The sequence below is a fragment of the Haliaeetus albicilla genome, chromosome 23 (assembly GCF_947461875.1).
Source record: "Haliaeetus albicilla chromosome 23, bHalAlb1.1, whole genome shotgun sequence".
In the NCBI taxonomy this organism is placed as follows: Eukaryota; Metazoa; Chordata; class Aves; order Accipitriformes; family Accipitridae; genus Haliaeetus; species Haliaeetus albicilla.
In genome coordinates, this window is record NC_091505.1 from 17,699,785 (window position 1) to 17,724,959 (window position 25,175).

General features: G+C 42.2%; 1 protein-coding gene across 14 annotated transcripts in view; it reads right to left on the reverse strand.

Moving 5' to 3' along the window:
* The window catches only part of MAP7D3 (MAP7 domain containing 3), a 47,738-nt gene extending 34,689 nt beyond the window's left edge, over window positions 1-13,049 (reverse strand). For 3 of the 14 annotated variants that reach the window (XM_069811435.1, XM_069811437.1, XM_069811434.1), the window contains exon 1: window positions 12,898-13,048. In XM_069811435.1, coding sequence (XP_069667536.1) covers window positions 12,898-12,901 — 4 coding nt within the window. In that variant the 5' untranslated portion in view covers window positions 12,902-13,048. Of the gene's footprint in view, window positions 1-12,897 lie in introns of all 14 variants that reach the window. The other 11 variants (XM_069811445.1, XM_069811442.1, XM_069811441.1 and 8 more) reach the window with 5 other exon arrangements.
* Between the last annotated feature and the right edge of the window lie 12,126 nt (window positions 13,050-25,175).

Genomic DNA, 25,175 nt, shown 5'->3' on the forward strand with positions numbered 1-25,175 from the left:
TTGCCATGACAACTAGCTGTGTCATGGTAATAACCCTCCCTAAGGCTGCGCCCAAGAACAATCATCTCAAAGTATTTAATCCCATGTGATGTCAGTGATAAATGCCGATTACAATACTTATTCAGCAACTCTAAATTGTCACCCGCAGCTGTTGCCATGTCTTGAATTAATTTTTCATTGCAGCACCAAACAAAAGTCTTCCTCAGTTCCATCCCATACATCTCTGAGGCTCTTTTCAAACAAGTCAGAGACCAGATATACTGCGACACGGTAAGATTACCAATTGGCAAAGAGAACAACTAAAAAAGGGCTCACTGTAATTTCATTATGTAGACCAAAAGTGAGTCAAAAAGCTGATTTTGTACACCGTTGCATGTCACATGGATGGGAACCTGGCCCAAAAATTCAGCAAGTGGAGAACAACAAAATTATATATTCTCAACACAATTAGATGTGAAAACAGCCTGAGTAAAACCAGCCGACTGCAAGTTATTCTGAGAGCAAAAATATACAGCCAGGGCATTTATATCCAAAGACACCTTTGTAGATCATAAAGGCTGAATGAACATAAGCTTCTTCAAATACCATTCGAAGTTATGACAAATACAGAAACCCAGTTGCATCTTTTCTTCAGTCTCCATCAGCAAGGGAGGAGAGACAGGAGGTATACATGCAGACTGCGCCAATTCAGCCCAGCCCAGCTGGGAAATGAGCCCAACAGAATAAATTCACCCTACACCTACACTGGGTTTAGTTATGACCAACACTGGAATTTTGCCTCAACTCTCAAAGTTTAAACATCAAAATTTCTGTAACAAAGTTACAGTAAGAAGCAAGCTGCAATTTAAACAGGTACAATATTAATCTTATTTTACTTGCAGAACTATTTTACTCTTAGAAATCTTGCAACAAACCAGTCATAATGGATGTAGGGGATTATGTATTTATTTATTCATTTAAAAAAAATAATCACTTGAATAATGTTCATGATTAGAAGGCACTCATTTAAAAAAAGTGTCATCTGCAAAGCAATTAGTTCATCTTAATTAATTAAGGTTGCAAAAAATTACTTGAGGTTCTATAGAACAGGAAAGTGGGTTACAGAAACAGTACAGCTTGCAAAGGACACAGAGGTGAAAATAGTCTAGAAATACTTAGCCAAAGGATTTTGTATGTCAGGGTTTTTTTGTACGTCAGTTCAAATATTTATGTTCACTGCTTCAATCCTTCATTATTTGCATAGAAACAACATGCTTACAAATTTGAAAGTAGCAGATTTAAAGGCACTAAGAGTGCACATTCCTGTTACACAGAAGCAATCCATTTAACTAACAGAAAGTTAGAATTAAAAGTGACCTGGGGATTTGAACAAAAGATTATTAAGAGGGGAACAGCCATCACATTAGATGCATCCCCAAGATGTGTGAACTCAATTTCACCAGGTCTCAGGTGAACTGACAGGTTTTACAGCCCTTGTCAATTTTATGGTAAATTTACAATATGAAACTGTGATTTGAAAAATCCACATTCTATTACAGTAAGAGAAAAGGAATTGCATACTTCTGCATTCTGCAACCTTTTAAAAAAATGCAGATTTTATTTTCCTTTAATAGGACAAAAGGAATCTTAATTTTGAATACATTTAAATGTTTTTTGGCATGAGTGTCTATAGTTTTTTTACCTAGTTTTCTATAATGAATGTAGCAGTCTGCTACGGAGCAAAGCTTCACTGAAAAGAATTTTCCACAAAATCTAACTATCTCTGTAAAATAAGCCTAATACTTCTGTGATTAATTAGGATACCCCAGAACAGGAAACCAGTTAACAACCATTTCACTACAACCTGTGTCACATGCTATATTACAGGGGGTTGCCTTCACGGATACATTCAGCAAACTTCCTAGAGAAGAAAATTCTCTTAGAGGCAAATTAAGTCTCATTTCTATTCCGAGCTTCCCTCCCACAGTAGTCAGTAAAGGCTTTCACAACTATAATTTGTGATCAGCATAATGTGTGTGCTTATTTTACAGTAGTCTACCTTTAAATATTTCAGCTAAAATTCATAAAAGTACAAGCCACACATGTGGCCAATAATAATATTTGCATTCATGCATAATAAAATAGAGCTATTTGGAACATAAAATGGTCAGCTAATTTGGGAAGCAGTTTTCCTTCTGCACCCTCACCACCGTTTAGCACTATGTGTCTGGCCAAGCGTATCATGGATAAAACAAACCAACGGAAACACCAGGAACCAGCCGCTGCAGGAGGCAATGTGCCAGATAAAGCTGACTTTCCCAATTTCACCTTCCAGCTCACGATCACGCTAACTGCGCAGGTACCATGGTGCCTCCCTTCCACTGAGCATGACGATACTTCCCTTCGCCTATCAGGTTTCCAATATGCCCTGAAGAGACCGGTGCTAAAAATAAAACTTTATTTCTATTTCAATCCTTGCACTGAGTTAATACCCTTGGCCCTTGCCAAGACTGTCAAAGGACCCACACAGTTGCTGTTCTTAGTAAACCTCATTAGGGACTGAGGCGGCTCCGTCCCTTCACCTAGCGAGGTTTAGGGCTTCCATCCCATCGCCTCTCCCACCATCTGTGACCCAGCCAGATGCTGCCCCACTCGCTCTTCCCTTCCCATGCCGAACCAGAAAGGAGAGCAGAACGTGCCGACTTTCACAGCAATCCTTCTGGTTCTTATGATTTAATGACTCCTTATGCAAAGCAAAGAAAGAAAAAAAATCCCAGACTAAGCCTTTGAAACAACAGTTAGCAGGTATCCTGGATGTTAAGCATTGTTATGAATCTAAGTGTTTCCGTAAAAGTTTAAAGCAGGTGACAAGAACCCAATAAACAATCCATAAACCAAAAATGAACTTCCCAGCAAAATATCTGACTTCATAGCAAACTGTGTCAAATCTGCAAGATGCCATTTTTGTCTTGCTCCACTACAGGCAGCTACTGTTTGTCTAGTGGATAGTAATCCTTTTCAGTAACAATGTTCAGATCCTTCTTTAATAATTTTTGTACCATGCTTTCAGGAAAGACAAGGGAAGTCAGCATTCAAGCTTGAGATTTCTGTGACTGTCTTTTAAGCCGATTTCCACTCATTAATTAACACAGGTTAAAACAAATAGATGCAAGATCATATATTAGATGCTTTAAAAATCAGGTATTGGTTTTACACCATTACTCCTTGTTTAAAGGACACCAGAAGGATGCACCCTCACACAAACAGGTAGACAACACAGAAAGTTTCTAAGCATGAGCAGAAAAGCCATCTCTGTACACATTCCTCTTTTCCCTGCCTTCCCCCTTCTTTCTGTCTTTCCCTGTTGATCCTCACGTCCCGTCTTTGGGCTGCAAGGACTGACAGGCTCCACAACCAAACACGTGAGCCTCCCAGTAGGCACCTTCTGACGGACCAGCTGGAAACCAGATGGTTCTCCTATTTTGTCTGGGCAGTCACCAGATGGGAAGCACACAGATCTCCAGAAAGCAGTGCACGATGTCTCTCAGCTTCAGCAGGCCAGAAGAGCTTCCTGTTGTCTTATCCTTATTTCAGACTCTATTTGCACACTTTCATTCTATATTTATTCCCTGCATGTGATACCTATTTTATTACCTTTACGTGCTTTCCTCCTCCTCTTAAGACCATTTCTGCAGCTAATTCTCTACAACAATCTGGTTTTCTTCCCAATGTTCAAGGCAGTTTGGGATGATTTCTTCAGTTCATCACAAGTACTGATCCCAATGGAAAACTCTCGACACAAGCATTCCTTTGTAGTATATGAATTAGCAGCTCCACAAGTAAGTATTTGAGACATATCTGCAAGAATGTAAGTTTTTACTTATCCTTAACATCCACACTCAGATTAAGAGCTGGAAACATAAAAAAAAAAATAAATTCACATCATTAACAAAACACTTACTTAGGCCTTATAAGGAAACCTACAAAGATACAGCTGAAGCAATCTTAAAGACATGTTACCATATTCATTCAGCCTAGGGCATGATCAGAGAGGCACCAGGAAGGTTGCTAGTTAATTTGTGGGTTGATCTCTGTACACTTTTCCCCAGGGGAAGCACATAATCTAAACCAAACTTGAATGTAATACAAGCACAGACCAAGGAATCAAAATTTGTCCTTAAAAGAATTGTCAGCCATCTCCAAAAACTTTCTACAGTCAGAGGTGCTATACCATTGTCCAACAGCCACATCAGGCGAGTACCGTCCTTAGTCCAAATGCTAGTGATACGTACTGTAAATGTATCTTCTATGGAGCCTTACTGATTCCTGCTGTCACTCATATCCTCTTATTTTAACCTTGGTCACACTGCTCAGCCAAGAGTTACGCTTCTCTCTACTTAATGGGAAAAGCAACTGCCATCACAACGCTTAAAGAGGACAAAGATGTCACCAACTCTTGCAGAAGCCATCATAAGGTTGGTAAGAAACACTGCCTTGTACTGTGCACACAGGGCTGACAAGCTAAATCCACTCCCATCTCTGGAAAAGACACCCAGCTTCACAATTTGGGGTTCTTTATTAGTAAGGTATGTTATTATTCACCCCTTGAAAGAAATGAAACTGAACCACAGCAGATACTCTACTCTCACTCACTCACTGGCTTTCTGCTGCCTTCACTTTGCCCTTTGCCACACTCTTCCCCACAGCTCTTCCTCACCTTCCCAAAGAAACTTGAAAAGGCTTTGCATTCTGCATGATCCACTTGTCACTTGTTTTTTTTTTTAAAGAACACAGTCTTTCACCATCTCTTTTGATACGATAACATGATTTGTACAAAAAGGCCCTCCAAAGGGGACACTTCTCCAATTCACATGTTCCCAACTCTCTGTGAGCTTTAACACAACTCAGATAATTTCCCTGTTCTACCTGGCATTAGTTATTGATCTGTACATTCCATTGTGCTTACCAAGCTTATCTGCACAATGACCTCTCTTCAAAGCTGATGCTTCCTGCATAAAGGATATACAAACCTTACAGTCCCAACTGTGTTCTTTAGCAAACAGCCATGCATTGCTGTCTTGTCTTTGCTGTCTGGAAGCACAGTCTTAGTAAGACACAGCCACAGGGAAGCCAGAGCTTTGGAAAGGTTGAAGCACTCATTATATGTTTCTCAGTGAAAGAGCAAGGCACGAAGGTATTTGTACTCTCTGTAACATTCTCCACCAGAATACATTAAGGCTGCATTTTAGATGTAAAGTGAATATTTCTGCACAGTTTCTGTGGGTTGGCAACTACAAACTCCTCTTGCCAACTGCAAAACAAACAGAAATTGCTTTCATCCACCTTGAGTTATTTCTTTTAGATATATTAGACGCTGACTGCAATGCTGATGCAATAAACTATGACTAAAAGCCCCTTGTGAACCTTCCCAAGTGTAACAGAAATCCTTATTTATCCATTTCTGCATAGTGGAAATTCCATAGTATCCTAATAGAGTGGACTAAAATGAAAGCAGTTTATATAATAAATATGCCCTCACATAATTTCAAGTGGATTCATTGTGAAATTTAGTAGTTATGTGACATAAGTTAAATGCTTACATATAGGTGTATACAGATCAAACACTCCAAACCTGACAGAATTAGACACAAGTTTAACAGCTACAGAATGACCAAAAAGGTAAAATGGTGGAGTCTTAAACACAGAGTGGAAGATTATTAGTAGCCATTCTGCTGTACAGAACATTTTCTTTTTCTAAGAACACCTTCTGATGCCTCAGGCTCCTGAAGCACATTAGAAAAAAAAAATTCTAACCTGTTTTGTCCCTCACATTGGACTGGCTTAAATCAGAGCAGTCCCACTTCTAACCTGGTTTGAGCAGTTTAGTTCCTACCGTCATTCTAGCTCAAGCATCAGCAAAAGCTAGACAGAAATCAGCTATCTCTGCTTTACTCCTCCAATTCTGAAGGCTGCCTTAAATTGACTCCTGTTCACACTCCTGCATAGCCACTGCAAAAAGTAACTTCAAGACAAACTTCTGCTCTCTTCTCCTCTTTCACATCTGTTTTCCCCATTGTATTATTTCTTTCTTTTATATTGCACTATCCCTAACACTGAAAATCAGCTAACTTCTATCTGCTACCTCCTCCTTTCCTGAGCAGTCTGGTTTCTTTTGCTTGCTCAAAGCATGTTCTTGTAAATGCTTTTGTCCTCGTTTGCAGGCTGGCTATTGTTTAATACACCCAGCCCAAACAATGCCAGCAAAGAACACAGCCTAGCACTACAAGTCACAACTAACTTGAGACAAACCCTGTGAAAACACAATTTTGAGCTTTCTTTAGATGCAAGGATAATAGCTCCTTTACATGATAGCAGTGAAAACTACTGCTTTTGCCTTTTACACTTGACGAATTTCTTATGGCAACTTTAGAGCTCATTCAAACACTGTCTCTGCTTCAGAAAAAGAGGGACTGTGTTGGTATTTACCCCCAAGAGACCAGCTTCCAGACTCAAATCAAATCACTCAATACAGAGCTGCACCAGAACAGTGCTATAAGACACTGACAGGTCCACAGCGTGTTTAATGCAGCAAACCCACTGTCTAAGCAGAACACAGTGGTGCAAAATGTAAAAGGAATTAAACTGCAAGTTTTCTTAAAACTGTATGCTTAACCTAGCTAATTAAAAAAATGAAAGCTCTGAGGCATTCCACGACAAGTAATAGAGCAAAGTAGGCCCAAATCGGTTCCTGCACCAAAGAGCTTGAAGAATGGGTAAGTGAAAAATGACAAACAGGTGTAGAAAAACCAAGCAGGATAAAGGGGCAAAAGGGACCAATAAAGAGACTATGTTTTTGCTTAATTCACTACCCAGTGGAAGTCTTTCAGAGAAATCTGAAAGTGAGTAAGGTGACACTTGCTGATGTGGTCTGTCTGGAGACAACCGTCCTCAGTTTTGAATGTCCAGAACACAATTTACATACCATTGATCAATGCTGCACTGCAAAAATATGTTCCTTTAAGAAATTCTCTTGGCAAAACTAAGCAGAGGATAAACTTTCAAATGAATAAGTGTGTTCTATTAAATTATGTTCTTTAAGTATAAAGATCTCTACAGAATTTCTATATTCTTGTAGCCAATTCCTCTTGGACTTGGAAGAGGAATTTTAACACTTGGAAGCTTTCAAACACTTGCCCAGAGAAGGCAATTCAGAGGCCACTACAGTATCTTTGCTCCCTCCCAAGATTCAGGTCAGTGCATTTAAACAGCAGAGGCTGTCTGTAAATTAGGAGCCAGTTAAGTACTCATAAACCAGTATTTTAAAAGTTCCTTGTGAATTATGAAGGCAAAAAACACTATGAGGAAAGACAGAGGTATTCTGAGCACAGCTAGTGGTTAACTGTTTCCTTCAAAGGCAACTTCAGGTGTGGATCCTTCACCTAGAAAGCAGAAGTTCCAAACTGCCTGGAAAATAAAAATAATTTAGAGGAAAACAAATGTCAAGCAACTAGGCCAGCCTTCCTTAAAAGCAAAGGCTTGTGTCCATTTATGTACACAGTGAACACCACAGGCATATAGGGTGGACGGCTGAGGCATTATGCAGGGCAGCTGAGGCTTCTCTTTCAAACAAAAACACTTCAAGCAACATTTGATTTTTCATCCATGAGTCCCACACTCCAAACAAATTAATCACCAGCATCTAGGACAGTTTTAATTATTGGACAGGCATATGCAAACACATAGAAAGCATATCATCAATTAAGAATTACCTGGTTGTAAGCTGCGTAATTGGAAGCTAAATGGCGCTAATTTATTGGGGCAGGCCAGGAATTTGAAGTCCCCAGTTTGTTTTTTAAAATATCGCAAGTCATCTGATAAGTCATATTCACGCAAGTCATTAAAATTGCATGCTCAGAATTTTATTGGTCAGGATATCCTTCCACAACAGGACTGCAAGCATCACCAATTATTTAATCAAGTTTAAATACAGCCAGCAGCATTTGATACCCCTATGATTATGACTAACTCAGAGTATTTCTTCCATTTATCTCACAGTAACCCAGTGGTTTTCTTCTTAACTCTCTTATCACTTTAAGAACTGGGAATTAATAGCATATGAGTACTTTAAATATTCCCATCCATCTTCTTCTTGAAAAACACAAGTGTATAAAGAAGCAGCAGTCCTTAATTCTAGTCACATTTTAAGGCCATGCACAGTTAGGGATAGTACAAGCCACAGCATCTCTGGGCTCTCATCATTAGTTATGATCCTTGCAATTCATATTTGCTTAATACTTCCATCTGAATTGAAGCATGGAATACAAATTTATCTTTTGTAATTTTAACACATGAAGAAATATGTAGAGAATGAAACATTCTGTATATGAAATGTTAAAAAATATCCTGTATATACACATGGGTTTGATTTTTTTTTTTGCTTTACAGCAAGGAGAATGTCTTTCTTGAATGCATTTGGAGAAATCTCAAGAATTTAAAGTTTTAAATTAGAATAAAACCTTTTTTATAAACCACTTACAACTGGAAGTAATCTTCAAAACATTAAGCACCTAATACATAGCATACATCTTCATGAATCAGCATGAAATTATCCCTACTCCATACTATTGCATTTCCAAGAACAAGAAGAAAATGAAATTAAGGCTCATAGCCATTACAATTACATTAAGTTCTCAGCCTGACTTGGGAATGTTCTCTGTCACCACTGGGATCTATGTGAAAACAAATTTCTGTGCAGTTGTGTTTACCCCCTTGGCACTCTGTAAAGCAGTATAACTACTACTTCCGTGCACGGAAAAAAACATGAAGCACAGGAAAACCTTAAAGACCTTCTCCAAAGTTATTAGGAGTTTCACAAAACAAGAAACTGAAGCAAGATGTAGTGAACGCCAGCTGAATGCCCCAGTCGCTGGGCCACCTTTACTCCACAGATGGAATATGTACTAGTCATTCCTACAAACACCATCAAGTAAGACAACAACTGAATGCTGAAGATGCCTTTACTGTAGCACCCCCATGCTATCAGAAACCTGGCAAAAGAATAGTTTCCTTGTCTTGCAGCTTCCCAGACAAGTTTTGAAGCCCACCTCTACTCACAGCCACTCTGTAAAATGCAAAGGCTTTTAAGAATTTACTTTTGAATCTGGATCCTTTCTCTCTTCCAGTAAGCAGCTCTGATGCACAGGTCAATTCATCGGTTGTCTGACTGACAGACGCTTCTGGATCCCAAATAGTTTTCTCTAGACAGCACTCACCATCTTCTGTTGTGGGTCTACCACCAAGACTCTGCCAAGGAGTTCTCTAGTACTTCTACAGGTATTGGTATGAACTTGTGTTCTTAAGTTATGCTTTATAACTACCCAGAGACCAGACAAATCTGTGCATGTTCCTGACTACTTGCTTGAGCAATGAAGTTTCACTATTAGTTATCCATCCAGCCTTCTTTTCACGCCAATTCTGTGTATATGTGTTTGGTAAAGAAGTTACCAGGAACTGTGCTCCAGGCAAGACAGATAGAGCCAGACGGTGTCACTTATACAGGGAGAAACAACTGATTAGATGGAATGAAGCTGTTATTTTATTAGACAGCTTCTGACAAAACTGGGCTTGGCCATGTAGGTCATGGGAATTATGCCTGCAGCTAGATTTGTTGAAAAAGGCACTTTATTTTTGTCCCATGCCTTGAGACAGGTTTCCCAAAAGATCATGTAGGTCTTGGAAAGGAAAATATACATATAGCATTTTAATATACTATTTTGAACAACCTTCACAACAATGATTCAATACACCAGTGGAAATCCTAGCAACAGCACAGCCAAGCTCTGGCAAAAGCAAATACACATTCTCTACCACCGGTACTACAAAAGACAGGATAGGAGATTTTAGTATTTCAGTGAAAATGAAGATAAAACAATAAATGCAGGCTACAACAGCTTAAATTATATGTAATTTTTATTCTGATTACCTGTACTACCCAAGAAAAACCTCACTTACTGAGTAGACCGCAAGTAACTGACTATTCCCCTCTTCTCAATCTTAACAAGCTCAACAGAGCTTATGGTATTAGAACAGGAGCAAAAATTCCTCTTCCTCCCTGAAGGATGACAGCAGCAAGCATAGATCACAAGAATGGAGTAAGTAACTACCATTTATGCACTGCTGTTTCACAGTGTGCAATCACAATTCATTTCTAATGTTAAGTGATGTTCATGCATCACTGTTAGAAATGTTAACTGGCTTCTAGTTTTAGTAGCAAATTCTGCTTTTTGTTGTCCACCTAAAGGAAAAAAGATTGGACAAGCGTTTAAGGGCAGAAAATTATTGCAAAGGAACTGTAGAACTGACACAGCAGGAATGACTTGGCCTGGAGAATCTTAATTACAGTTGATACTCAAAGAAAGAGAAACACCTTTTCCTTACCTCAATACTACCTTGAATTGGCAAGAAAAAGATTCTTCTTAAACTTACCACATTGATATGGAAGTTAGTAACAAGTGGCACCATGGAATTCTACACTTTCAAGGCCTAAAACAACTAACAAGCATCAATCAGCCACAGATCAAACCAGTATCAAGAGGCTGGTAACAGAGAGCAGAGGCAGGGAACAAGAACCTAGCAGAGTCTTACAATAAGGACCCACAAAGGAACCTATGCAAAAGGTAACCATACAAAAGGTAACTATACAAAAGGTATACTCTTCGCCAGACTACCAGAAAGAGACATGGTTTCTCAGTAAGATGCTGCTCATTTATACTTATTGTCTTTAAACACGAGATTCCAAACTAGAAGTTCACTGGCAAATGACTGAAGGTGCACGGCACTATATTTGTTTTGTATAGATGTTTGTTCTCCAGATTAAGACAGCAAAGTACATAATTGCCCACAGACCAGCAGAAACTGTGTGCAAGCATTCTAGTTAGCTGGTATTTTGGAACCGAGAAACTCCCCACGCAGCCAACTTAGCTTAGAAAGGGACAAAGTTATGTCCCTCTCCGAACTTGCCGAACAGTAGCATGGGACCAACGAGGTTCCTCCTGGTGTCTTTTTTTTCTACATCTTCTCCAAACAGCTGTGGTATCAGACTTGGTTGCTGATCACAACTTCTCCAAACAGCAGCAAATACAGTGGCAATTATCTTGCAAATTCCACTGTTAACCACTGGATTGCAAGGATGATTTCTAAACATCATTTGCTTTCTCAAGAGAGTGAGGGAGTGCTACTGACAAGAAGCCATGAACAGAACTTCAGTGGCCTGTACACTCACAGACAGCATTGCTTCAATTCACATTAGCAATGAGTTCATCTTCTAGCACGTAACTGCTAGAAATGCATTCTATGTAAATTGAAGTTTAGATTCTGGTTCAGTGACTTCCAACCCCTCAGGGAAAAAAAATTGAAGGTCTAGCCTTTCCAGGATCTAGTGAGGGGTTTTGTGTTGGTTTGGGTTTTTTTGTTTTGGTTTTTTTTAACATGATGTGCGTATTAGAACATGTGCATACCTAAAGGGAGATGGAGTTGCCTGGTTCAAGGAACATTTCACCTCTAGTTTTGGGACTAAATCTAGGTCATGACAGTTGTCAGCAAATGTGGGTGCCCATCTTCAGAAAAACTTGGAGCCACAGTACAAGCGTATCCAATAGACAAAAGAAAATTCAGCAGTTCTAGCAGGCAGGATAAGGATCAAATAGACATGGTCTGTGCAGGTGGGAAGCGCTATCTTTTGGCAGATCGCTATCCTTCTGGAGCACTAGATTGTCTTAATTTTGAAAGAGAAATGAAAAGTAATTAAGTAATATTTCTGACACAGAACACACTGAAGAAGAAAGACTGCCAGATGAGAGTTGTGCATTCAGGACCTTTTGCCAGCAGTCTTCTTTATGTAATTACACAGGTACATTGAAAACAACCAAGCGAGAGGCTGTCTGAGTAGTTTTTGTATATAGACCAAGTTAGTTAGTTTAGATCAAACCACAATTCTCTTTCCTCGTTTTTTTTTTTGTCTGGGATAAGAAAATGTTTATCTATTCTAATGGCTCGCCCACAAAGCTAACGTGTGGAGATGTGCCATGAAATTATGCTTGGAACACACATCATGCATGCACAATACTAATTTCAGAGTATGATATTATTAAGGACCTTAAGTATAAATAGGCACATCAACACACCCAAGGACAAAACCAAAGTAGAGTTTCTTTAGCCCTCCTAAGACACCAGTTAAAAAAAACCCAAAGAATTAAGGCATTATCCAATCTCTGCTTAGGAATCAATGCCACAGACTGTCCCTGCCTTCTGCACTCGGGGCTCGGAGCAGTCGTCGGACACACTGCTGAGACAAACCATCTGCAATAGCTGTCAGAGAGTCACCAGAGAAACCGACAAGTTCAGACCGTCGAGGAGTGGCAAAAAATGGGCGAATCGTGCAACGAAGCAGTCCTGCAGCCGCCTCTGCTGCTGCCTACAAGCTGCGAGAGGTCCCAAGTCAGCGATTAACGCCTGGAGGAGGCGGGATGGGGGGGCAGGGGGTGGGTGGAAGGACGCTCCGCAGCCTCCCTCACAGACCCGTCCGGGCCGGCGGGCGGGGAGAGGGGCCGGGGCCGGGCAGCCCCGGCGGCGGGAGGAGCGCCTCTCCCTCAGCCCGCCGCCGGCCGGACACAAAGCCCGGCGGCCTGCGGCGGCCCCACATCCCGCTCCCGGTGCCCCCTTTCCCCCTTCCCCGCCCCGGGAAGGAGGCCGGGCGTACCGCGGGGCGGAAGGCCAGCGGGGGGGCACCCGGCCCCAAGGCGGGCCTTGGGCCGAGGGAGCGCGGGGGTCCCCAGACCGCCCCCGCCGGGACAGCCACCCCCCCTCACACACTCCCCTTTCCATCCCCTCCCGGCCGGGGGCCGCGCTGCCCGCTCTCACCCATCTGCTCCCGCAGCCCCTTCAGGGAGGAGGAAGAGGAGGAAGAGCAGGAGGGGGGGGGGGGCCGCGCCGCCGCCGCCGCCTCCCTCCGCCATCTTCAGCGCCGGGACGCGCGACTGCCGGCCGGGCAGAAGGGGGGACGCGGGAGCGCAGTGCGCAGGCTCCGCGCCGCCCGGCAGCGCCGCCGCGGGGGAGGGCAGGGCAGGGCAGCGCCCGCCCGGCGCCGGCCCCTCACAGCGGCCGCTCGACGGGGCCGGGGCCGGGGCCGGGGGCGGGCGGTGGCGGCGGCGGGCGGGGCTTGGCTCGGCTCGGCTCGGCTCGGCTCGGCGGGGTGTAGCGGGGCCGGGGGCTGCGGGGCTCAAGCGGCGGTGGAGGGAAAGGCGCTTACTGCCCCTTGGTCCATCCCGGTGAAGGCCCGCGGAAAGGGGCGTCGAAGCCGCTGGAAACGGCTCCGTGGGAGTCCGCGGTGGTCCCCCGTGGGCACGGCCCTGAGGGGAGGGGGCGGCGGTAACCCTGGGCGCCGCAGAGCAGGGCTCGGCCTGTGCGCAAGGCAGAGAGTGCCAGCCCCTCAGCTACCCCACATGCTGGGGAACGGGGGGGTGATTTATGGCCGGCCCCACAACAACTGCGAACGTTATCCCGCCATTAACGATGACGGATGGCCTTCCGATAGGGAGCTCTCGGAGAGAGATGCTTCTCGGGCAGCTGTCTGGGGTAACGAGCCGTTATAAACTGTCCGTCTGTAAACTCACTTTTCCAACGAAGAGGCTCACGCAAGGGGGAATCGGGCTAAATTTTGAGACGGTGCACCAAGTTTTAGTCTCAACTTGGGCGGGTGAGAGTTGGGGACGGTTTGGTGCAGTTGCCTTCCTGAAGCCAATGCAGCGTCGGCCTGAAGCTCTGGAAAACACACAGAGCTGGACGAGCTCCCAAGGGTTGAAGCTGCCAGTGCTGGTGGGTGCTGCAGGATTCGCTAGGCTTGAGTGGCCCGTGGTCTGAAGGTGAGGCACATCCCGTCTGTATTGGTCCCATGGAAATTTAGGTTCACTGGATTCAAAAGAAAGAAGCAGACACAAATCTGCGTAAGTGAGCGCTCGCTGGCTTGTGACGGGGCTGGGAGTTGAGTCTTGCGTGTCAAGTACCCCTGGTTTTGTACGTGTTCCCAAAAGAAGAGTGGGGTAAGGGCGAAGTGGTCTGGCCAGTCAGGAGAAAAATTACTGAAACCCCGTTGAATGAATTCCTGGATATCATTCTATGTTAACTTGAATTTGTTGCTTAGTTGTTGTTTTGCTGCCTAGTTGGTTATCAGTGAGTTCTGGAACAGTCTCTTCATTTTGCCTCTGGGTTTATGCTCTGGGAAGAGTGAGGATAACACAGCATCCATGGCTGTATTAAAGGGCAGGCTCTTAGGGCCTTGTGCAGAAAACTCTCTTTGAAATCATAAACGGAAAGGCTACCTGTCAGTGAGCCAAAGAGTTATCCCATAAATGAGAAGAATGCAGAAAAAGTAGCAGTAGGATCATGCAGTGTTTCAAGAGAGTAAAAAGGAACCTTACAAAAATTCAGAGCAGGACTCCATTTTAACTTGAATATTCAGACCACAGGCTTGCCCTGTTCTTTGTTTCTTGTTTGTTATATTGGCTTTCCCTACTTTAGCATGTGTGTACAGAGAATCTTTTGTCTGGTGTTTCCTCTCAGTGTTAATAGAATGCCAGTTATTATTATTATTATTATTTAAAACAAAAGGGCAGCTAAAACCCTAAACATTCGGTGCCAAATTTCCCAAGTTTGTGTTTATAGTACATAGTAATAATACCTTGCATTTATATAGTGCTTGCCACTTAGTGATCTCAATGTGCTTTATACACATGCTGCAATTAAATTTCACTATTCCACTGCAAGACATTCAGATGTGTTATCCTCATTGTTCAGGTGAGAAAACTGAGTCACTGAAATCCAAGTCTCTAGTTGCGTCATGAACAAAGCAGCACAGCAAAAAAGCCAGCCCAGATTTCTTGACTCCGTGTTCTGTATCCGTGTCTTTTTGTATCTTCATTTCATCAACAGTTATACAATAGCATCCAAATGGTTTATATTGATTTTTTACAGCATAAAGTACAATGGGTGTGGTACAAAAAAATAGTCAGACTACCTGGTAGAATGTAGTTCTTATGTTTTTGCAAGTTCCGTAAGTAATGTGTTATGAGGCTGTACTTTCCATATATGTAAAAATAAAGTGCTTATGAAAGTTTGGGTGCCTTTGAATTTTGATTAGATTATGTATATGTCCCTTAACTTAAGGAATTTATTTAACACACTGTGCAATAAAAGAGGTCAGTATCTATTTATCAATTTTTTTCCTCTGAGAAAAATGAGACAATTGGCATGGGAGGAATCACTCTGCTGAAGGGAATGCTTACAAATGGAATGGCGAGATAAAATGCATTTTCAAATGAGGTGGTATTTTCTCTTCTTTCCATTTCACCAGACACATATACAAGTGGCCGCAGTCCTTGCAATTTAACACGTCTGATATTCTGCACATGCAAAGCTTCAGAGTAGAAGGTATAAATTACAGGAAGGGAAATAAACCAAGTGTTGCACACTCAGGATATTTGTGGTGGGACAGTGGAGGCTGTAAACTTAAAATAAAAAGGCCAAGTGCATACAAATTCATCAGAGATAAAAGGACTCTTGAGGTAGAAGTGGGGCATTGTCCCTTCCTGCTCTCCATACATATACATACTGCTTGATATGCATGTCTTTTATCTTTAGGCACACAGGAACTGAGCTGAGAAAATCTGCCCCAGTGTGGAAAACATGTTATCTTTCTCTCTGATGAGCAGTTTAAGAATGTTTGAGCTAGTGTTTCAGCAGTTGTGACTGTAACTTCCATCTTATTTCCTGTTTAACCTTGTTTCTCAGATTTTCAGTTTGGTCATGCAATTACTGCTTATGCATTTTTAGTGGAACTTCATTAAAATTTTGACCTTGCGTGGCTTCAGCAGCGCTTGCAATCATCTTTCAATTTTGCAGCATTTGCAGATTTGATTGCAGTAGCTGATTTATTCCAATCCTTTAAAGACTGTCCTTTTTTTCCATTGTCCCTGTGGAAAAGTGAATAATTTAATTTTACAGTCATTTCTTCTGTCCTTTTAGTTTTCATGTGATAGTTTCTGACAAATCTTTCAAAAACATTTCAGGCCAGATCACTGATGAGTACATATTGGCATTCTAAGTAGAAAATCAATAGAGCCCTGGCACTACATGCAATTTGGGAATCCAGGGGTTTTATACTATCCATTTCAGTTTAAGAAATACTGAAATTAGTTCCAATAATAGTAGCTGAAATCAGTCAAGTAGAAGCTTGTACGTGTGATGACCCAGATGCAAAAAAAAAAAAAAAAAAAAAAAAGCTAGCTCAGAAAATACTTAAGCCATTGGTAGATCTGGGGAGGGTGTTAGAGGAAGAAGCACCCACCCATTAATCTATTTCTTACCCTGTTTCCCAAAGTATCCAGTGTTACACGGTATTAGATGTTGTGCTTGACTGGACAGTCTGAAGTCTGGTATAACAGTTTTTATATTCTAGTTCAAAAAAACAGCCCCCAGATTTTCTGTGAGCCTATAGATCCTAATCGCTTTGATCATTGAAGTATCTAATAGCAAAATGTTCATGTGTATTCAGCTTCATTTATGTCGGAGTGTCACTGAGTAAGAGCTAAAACAAGAAACCAGGGAAATTAGATGTATCTGTATATTTATATCCATGCAAAGGATTTTGAAAAATTATGAAGAAGTATTTCAAAATGTTCTAAATCCAAAACCATAAGGCATATATTGTGACAGATTATAGTGGGTTTCCTGTGGTGAATGTAACTGCCATGGCTGATGGAAAGAAAATTGGTGGCATGAAAATTACTGTAGCTGTCCAACCTTCTTTCCAAATGGGCTTTAACTGCACATTCTTGTTTATTACTCTCCTGCTGAGACAAGTACCTGCAACAATCTATGTTACTAATACATCTATACTCTAAGGACCTCATTTCTCAGTCTTGGCTCAGGTTGACTTGTATTTATCTGGGTGAATAATTCTTTAGATGTAAAGTTATCCGACACTATTGCTCAATATAAAAGACATAGAATCAAGCCCTTAGTTTGTCCTTGGTCCAGTATATTTATTAGTTACCTGGACAATGGAATGGAAAGCATCCCTATAACATTTGTAAGCACTGCTGATATGTTAGAGGACAAGCTTAGAATTCAAAATGGTCTTGAATGAGGAGAAATAGGGACTGATGCAAGGTAAAACATTTAGACAGGAATAATTAATTGCAGAAACACAAGACAGAGAACAGCTTGCTAAATAGCAGACAGAGCAGAAGATAATCTGGGATGTCACAAGCTGAGCGTGAGTCAACAGTGCCATGGTATTGTGAAAAGGGAAGTGCCCTGCCTGAGAGCATGGACAGAAGGGTACCCTCTTGGACATACAGCAGTCCTCGGCAATGGTGAGGCATCAGCAGGACTACTGTTGGGGCGCTGCACTAGAAGAGACAAGCCAATTGGTGAAGATCTAGAGGATGTCAGCAAAAATAATGGGAAGACGAAAGGAGAGTTAAAGAATTGGGATTTTTTTTTTTTAGTCTGAGGAAGAGGTAAATGAAGGGTGATAATCTGCTTGCTTTGACTGAAGCAGAGAGAATAAAAGACAATAGACTTGATTTTAATCGGGGAAGATTAGTGTTTCATTTCAAGGAAAACATTATCAGGTAGGGATAGGGAAGCATAGTGGGACAGATTGCCGGGGAAGCGGTAAAGCTCCGACATGGGAGACCTGTGGCTGGATGAGTATCAGCCCAGAAAGGCAGCTCTGATCAGAGGGCAGGAGGAGGGACTGAATGACCTCTTGAGGTCTCTTCCAGCTCTGTGTTTCTGTGATTCTACAATTCCTGCTTGTGGGTTTTGGGACTGTTGGCCAGAACAAGTATTATTCAATGCAGGGATTGCAGAACTGCCTTCTAAATTTAGATAGAGCATACCAAGCAGTGACAAAAGATAAATGAGTTCAAGGGAAGACACTGTGGTCATGCGGCTGTCTTGGGTAGGTGGCAGAAAAGGTTTGACGCTTCAGTGCATGACACCAGTTCTGTATCTTAGATCATCATTTGCTGTACAATAGTTTTGTAAGGACAGGAGACCAATTTATACAGAAAGGAATAAAGTGAGAAAGAACATGCACATATAATACATGTGGAAACAGGTCCATTGCTTTCCTGTCTGTAATCCTGTGCATGCCCACCAGTTCTCATTTCATAGAATAACACCTATGTGTTGCCTTAGCGTACATATTCCTATCCAAATTTTAGTTATTACTGGGGTCAAAATAGGGATATGAAAGCCTGTTCTCACCATCTTTTTCCTCACCATTGTCTTTTCAGTGTTTATGTATCTACTTATTTATTCTATGGCTTTCCATCAAGCAGAAGCTCTCTCTGAGGTTGACAGTTACTGTATTTATGTCTACACAGGTGTGCGTCTGGTAGGTTGACCACATCGAAAATAGTAAACAAATAACAATAAATAATAAAAGTTAAGCTCTTGGGCCAATTTTTTGAAAGTGACTGCCTAAACAGTGTGTGTAAAAGCTGCATCTGTTCAACTAAACTGAGATGCTCTGTGCTCAAGTGCTCACTGGATGTGTAAACACCTAATGCCGTCACCACTAGCTATTTATTTGTATTGCCACAGTGTCTAGGAGCCTGCAGTAATAGCGGCTAAACAGAGACGGCAGTAGGCTGCTCCCTGCCCCAAAGAGCCCAAATGTGGTCCAGAATTTGTTGCAGGATCTGTAGAGCAGCTGGCCAATTTTTAAAATAGTTTTCTTACTTGTTTCACTCTTGTCCTGCTCTGATTTGGAGCAGTACATTTCCCAAAGAAAAGATTAAGGTGAATCAGCTCAGTCAATTTTCTTAAGGTACAAATCCCATCACACTGAGTCATTGTACAAATGCTGCACTGGCTGTGCAGATTCCAGCATTTCCCTTTGCCTACAGCACAATCTGGTAATTATTACTGAATCATTTGAAATTATCCAGAATTTTGATGTGATTACTCTCAATGGCGCTAAGTAATAAAATTCCAACAAGCTAAACACTGATATGATAATCCTTATCACTTCTAATACTAAACAATTTAATCTCATCATCATGTGCTGATGAGACAATATATTCCAGCAGTGGCTTTTTATGAATATTGTATTGTTCCAAGTGGTGTTGAGATAAAACACCATTGTGAAGAGTTACAGTATTGTGCTAACAGTACTGTGCATCTGACTGAGAGGACATTTTTTGAGGACTTTTAGATGACTCCTCAAATCTATGTAATGATCTAAAAATCCTTCTGATTGATCCCTGCCTCGAAGTGAGTACTTATGGGAAATTTGAGAGTACAGAATAATTTTTCAGGTATCTAAGCATGAAAATATTTCTCAGTAACTCAATGCCGCTTAGGTGTTTTTCTTTCTAACAGCTCAAAGGTGGCTTCTTTTGAAAGATCAGTTTTCAAAGAAATGTCCTTGGACAAAAAAGAAGAGCAGTCAGTCATGCTAATTTTATTGTGTGCAAAGTTCCTTGGCAGAACAGAGGAGAGTCCCTGATAACTGCCTCACTGCTTTTGGAAAAAGCAAAAACAAAAAGCAGGTTGTAGTGATAATGGGAAAGGTTCTTAGCGCAAGGATAGAAGCTTTGTCTGAAGTCTTTTCTTTCCTAAGCTGGTGTAAGATACTTGCTTGGAGTTTGAAGAGTGGCTCTGCCTGCCTGCAGTAAGAATGAGATTTGTCAGGAACGGCTCCCATTTCCCAAGCTCCACGTAGACCTTTTGCTTCATATTGCCACCTGCTCTTCCTAGATTTCTTGGCAAGCCTAGATTTAATAGCCTCGTTACATTGTCTTGATTCCCTGCGCAGCTTCAGTATAGGCAATGTGCAGCCTTTTGCCGGGCCGTTCCCATGCCAAAGGAAAGTGAACTCCAGCCAGGGAGAACCCTGGCAGTGACAGTTACGCTACCCCGCTCACGGAGGGGAAGAGGAGGAAGAAACTGCTTTTCAGCAGCAACAACAAAGATCCACCAAAACTCAACAATGCAATAATGATTTTATTAACACACTTAATAGCTGGAGCTAGTTTAATCCAAATTTCAACTTCGTGCAGTATTTTGGGATTTACCTATCTGAAAATCCCTCCTTTATCCCAGTGCCATCTAGCTGCTGTTCCAAGCAGCTTGTAAGGGGACCCATCCCCTACACATGGGAGTGGGCACTAACAAGTGGTGTTTCAGGATGACTGCATCCAATTTGCTTTCCTCTCTGTCAGAGGCCAAAGATGCTCTTGGTGTGAGATGGATACTGTTAGGGCTGCACAATAAAAGACTGTATGCATGTCTGGCACAGATAGGTGCTGGCTGCATTCACAGTGTTGAGAAGCTGTGGTTCCATTTCTTGTCTGGGAGTTACAATCTGTTAATTCTGCTGCTGAATTTGCCTCTCCCCATTCAATCCAATCTTACCAAGTTCCATATGGGGTAAAGGCTATGGGTCCTATTCAGCAGTATCAAGAAAGATTTTTAGCTCTTGGATTACTTAATCAGTTTTTAAAGACCAATTTCATACTGAAATAATGCTTGGGCAGAAACAGAGTAGTTCCTTTTTGCAAGAAAAGTATTTAGAGAAGAGCCTTTAGCAGTATAGTCGTTACGGAAATCTATGGTGTTCCTTCCTGATTTTTTGCTGCTTTGGCAATTCCCACTGGCTTCTTACATGGCTTGGAAAGACCCTGGTCTCACAGGCTGCTTTGCCATAGACCCTACCTTGTCCTCCCATGAAATGGGCCCTCTACTCCTGACCAGCTGAACGAACTGAAGTGGGATTCCGCAGATGAACTCGGCAGGGACAGCGGGAGGCCCCTGCCACGGTTTTAGACTGTAACACTGTGAAGCTCCTGTATTCCAGCACAAAAAAGAGGGCAAGGAGATAAATGACTCCAGTGTTTGTTTGTTTGTTTTGCCTAAAGAAGCTTCTTTGTAAGCGTATTCCACATGAGTATTCTTCTGTCCACGTAAAATAGATCCCTTGTGACTGAATTTTAAGTCTCTGTATATTGTTACTTGTGCAATGGCTTAGAAATACTTTAGAGGCATTATCTAGGAGCTTTTATGACTTCTCTCACATATTTCCTCTGCCTCCCTGCACCCACACATCCATGCACACATAGTGAGAGATGCAGGGTCAGATTCTGATCAGACTTCTGCTCATTTTACACAAACAAAACTCTCTTTTTATACTTTTTTTTTCCTGAATTTAACCCTAAAGTCAATTTTGGACCCATTAGACAGCTCATGGTAAACACTAGCCCAACAAGAGCTGTGCTACCGAGGACGGCAGACTCTGGAAGGAGTGATAAGTGGCTAGATTTGGAGTCGAGATCCTTAAAACACAAGTATCAGCCCATCTGTGGCCAGTTTCCCTGCCTGGTAGGGTTGTTTTGTGAAGTTGTTGCTACAGAATCACAGCAGTGCCATTTATTCTTGAAACTGTGGATTGCATTCCAGGGACAGCCATAACAAATCACTAGCATCTGTCCGTCTGTCATAAGCAGGTTTCATGCTTTCCCATTTGGATTACTCTTCATTTAAAGCTCTGAATGGTGGCATGGAGCAGGAGGAGAAAGGCCAGATGTTTCTCCTTGAGCATTTTCTAATTGTCTCACCCTCAAAAGTTAACCATTCCATGATTCCTTTGGCTTTACATTTTTATTTAATGTCAGTTTTGGAAAGTCTTCAAGATTTAGATCTAAAGAAGCATTTCAGCTTCGAAACAATAAAGCAAGGAGTGCTTTGCTCTTTGGGGAGATCACCGAGCACAGAGTTTTCCTAGCAGAACACATTTTCAAATAAGGCTGTGAGCTGCAACAGAAGTAGGCTTTCCACCACAGAAAAAGGACCTGTGCTCCATTTATGAAAAAGGAAATTAATTAATCAAAATTACTGTTATAAAATGATCAGTTTTTAAGAGGCAGGTAACGAGATGTCCCTGACTGGACTGTGTGAAGGTGGTTTATGTGAGGCCTGTCTATAGTAACTAGAGTTTTCAAAGTCAGAGTTAACAAATCATGCAGGTGCTAGAAGTATGCCAGTTCCACTTTGCACACACAGCCAATCAGTTATTATGGCCCCTTGTAATGTAATCAGTGATGCACTCTGCAATTAGGCCTCCAGTGTAGCTGTCTGTAATGAGCACTGGCTCAGTTCTTCGAAGCATTGTGAGTGTAAAATAATAGGTAAGTGCATCATAATAAGTAAATTGATGCTGTGGGCCATGGATTCAGCAACATGCAGGATTGTAGCCCTGCAAGAAATCCACTCGGCCCAGTCTGTTACCTTCTAGCTTTGCATTTATTTACATCTTTGGCAAGGACAGCCAAATTTCTTTCTTCTAGAAATTTAAGGGCCACAAGGACAGCCAGATTTCTTTCTTCTAGAAATTTAAGGGCCAAACTAGCAAGACTTTTAAATATTTCTGAAATAAATGAGACATAGGAATAGCATGTAGCAATCCTTTAGATATATTTTGTCGCAATGCTGGATGATCATATAAATGATATTAACTCCAGAAGAACCCTTCAGAGTACCCACTGTAATTCTCTCCCATACCCATGCACAGTGAACTGTGCACAACACCCACTGACCATCTGAACACCCAGTAGCCAGGGCAACAGCTTCAGTAAAGCATTGAGCACATACTCTAGTGAGCTTTTGAAGGCAAACTCTTCAGTTTTGGTACTCCTCAATCCTCTTACCCTGCTAACAGAAACCTCTAGGTCTCTTGTTTTCTGGGAGTTAATGGCTTTCAGTATGACTGCTATTAGCACAGATCATAGAATTGCTAACAGAGTTTCTACTAGTTTATTTGCCATGACTTCTGCTTTCACGTGTGAAGTTTTCTGGCTCAAGTCATCCGTGGTGAGCCCTAAGTGCTTTGAAATCCTGTGGTAAGTAAGTGACCTAGTATAAATTACTGTGAACACAGTGCGATAATACCCATATGTGTTTAAACTCGGCTGCAAGGCTATTGTTGAGGTTGCATGGTTTTTCCAATGAAGAAGAAAAAGGGAGAGAAGTTTTTCCAGTGAAGAAGAAAAAGGGAGAGAAGTTTGAAAAGCCCTGAAGATTCTCCTTTGCCTTACTGTGGTGATGCAGCACCTGCTTTGGTACCTGAGATTCCCAATTTCAAGGTGTTTTAGCACTGGATCAAAGCAGGCGGGTCACGCAGAAGCCCTTTGAAGCTTGCTCTGCTGTAGGAAATAAAAAAGAAAGAAGCACCCAGTACCTCAGTAGGTCTGAGCGTGAGGTGCTTGCTTTCTACCAGCAATACTGGTTCGTCTTAGTATGACAACCTGCTCAGCCTACCAGGTCTGTAGCCTTGTCTTTTCTCAGGGGGTTCCTGGGGGCATGATTTTCAGCCAGCCTGCACCCCACCGACTCAAGGCGGTATCAGGGCTGCGTAACTCGTGTGAAAAGAAGTTGTGACAAGTCCTGCGATGGTAGCACTTTAGCTGTGCAACTTTTGCGGGCGAGTGGGTGGAAGAGTGGATAGGGGTGGGGGCTTTCCATTTGAAGTTTCTATTTAAATACTGACATTTGCCAGTTATTACTGTACAGTAGCATCTGAGCAAACTCAATTATTTTGCTGTTCCACACCTGGAAAAATAACTACTGCGGTTCAGACCTCAGGGTAATAAGTGTTGGCTGCTACTTGCTTTTCAGTGGTAGTTCCTTATCTGCTTAAAGGCGATGCCATGAACCTCAATTAGTTAGTGGTTATACAGTGCTTTGAAATTATAAGACACTATCTACCTTTTAAGTATTATAATGTTTTTATAACATATTGTAACAAGTACATGCTTCACTACACAGCAGCACACTCGGCTGTAGGCCAGAAATGCTACCTAATTGAAATAATCTGGGACTTTGTATCTCAATGACACAAGAAAATCAAGGAAAATCTTCATCAGTTTTAAATGTACTGTGTACATCCCTTGAGTACCTATGGATAGCCCAGCTAAGAAAATCAAGCACAGCACCAGTAGCTGTCAAGTATAACAGTGATGGATGTAGTGCAAAAAACTCCGTACAATCCAGTCAAACAGCAGAGTGCTTTGTAGAGCAGGACCCAGAGGAAGACAGGACAGGTATAGTATCATCTATTTCCAGTGATTTCCTTCAGCATCGAGCCCTGGAGCTCATGGTTGCTCTGAGCATGACTGTGCAGTGCTATAGATGTTTTTTTATTTTGATACATGGGAGACAAGGATGAATCTGCCTTCCCCATTTTGCTCTTCAGCCAATACTGCCAGTGGTGAATAAAATGTGTTGCTAAATTAATAAGAAGTCATAACGTTTTTGGGCTTGGGCCACTAAGCTGTCTCTCTCTGCTTTGCACACGAGTATGGGAGATATGTTAGCCTGGGGATAGAGTAACAGCTCCAAAAGGCTGCAGTGAAATGCAATCTGGTTCTGACACAATGCAGCCAGTCAGGCCATCTGTGTGAAGAAGCACCCAAAAAGGTAACTAGCAAAGACTGATAATCCCCAACTGAGCCTCGAAAACTCAAAGCACCCGGTCTAGCTGTGGGGGAGCTTGCAATTTGCAAATTTGAGAGTTGTGACTGTGGCCCTGAAATTTTACAGTGACAGCAAGTGGTTAGGAATAAGGATATTTAGTTTATATTTCTTGACTGGGGTCCACTTTTAGTCTTGGGTCTTTCCCCGGTTCACCAAATTGGTGTGGGCGTGCGTGTTAGCTAGAGCTGTCATGGAACAGGATGCTCCGGTGTGGTCTGAGCATCCATCTGTATAGACCTCCACTGCTCAAAGGAAAGGATGCCCTGGGCATGCAGTACCCGCCCTTCGGTGTCTGTCTCTGCGGGATTAAATCTTCAGAAAACTGACCCTGTGGAAGGGGTCTGAGGGTGCAGCTTCCCGCAGGCAAGGCTGGGTGGATGGTGCAAGGCGTGGGTAGGATGCAGGGATGGGGATGGGGGACTGGTTAGCGATCCCCCCTCCCAGAGCGCAGTGAGCTGTTGGCTTGCCTCGGCTGTAATCCCATACTCACTCATGCCACTGGCTTCTGTCCAGTCTTCCCCCTGGCTGGGGCTATCTATGCCTCACACCTCGGTTCCCACTGCAATCCCAGAGACAACAAGGACTGATGGGTGAACCAC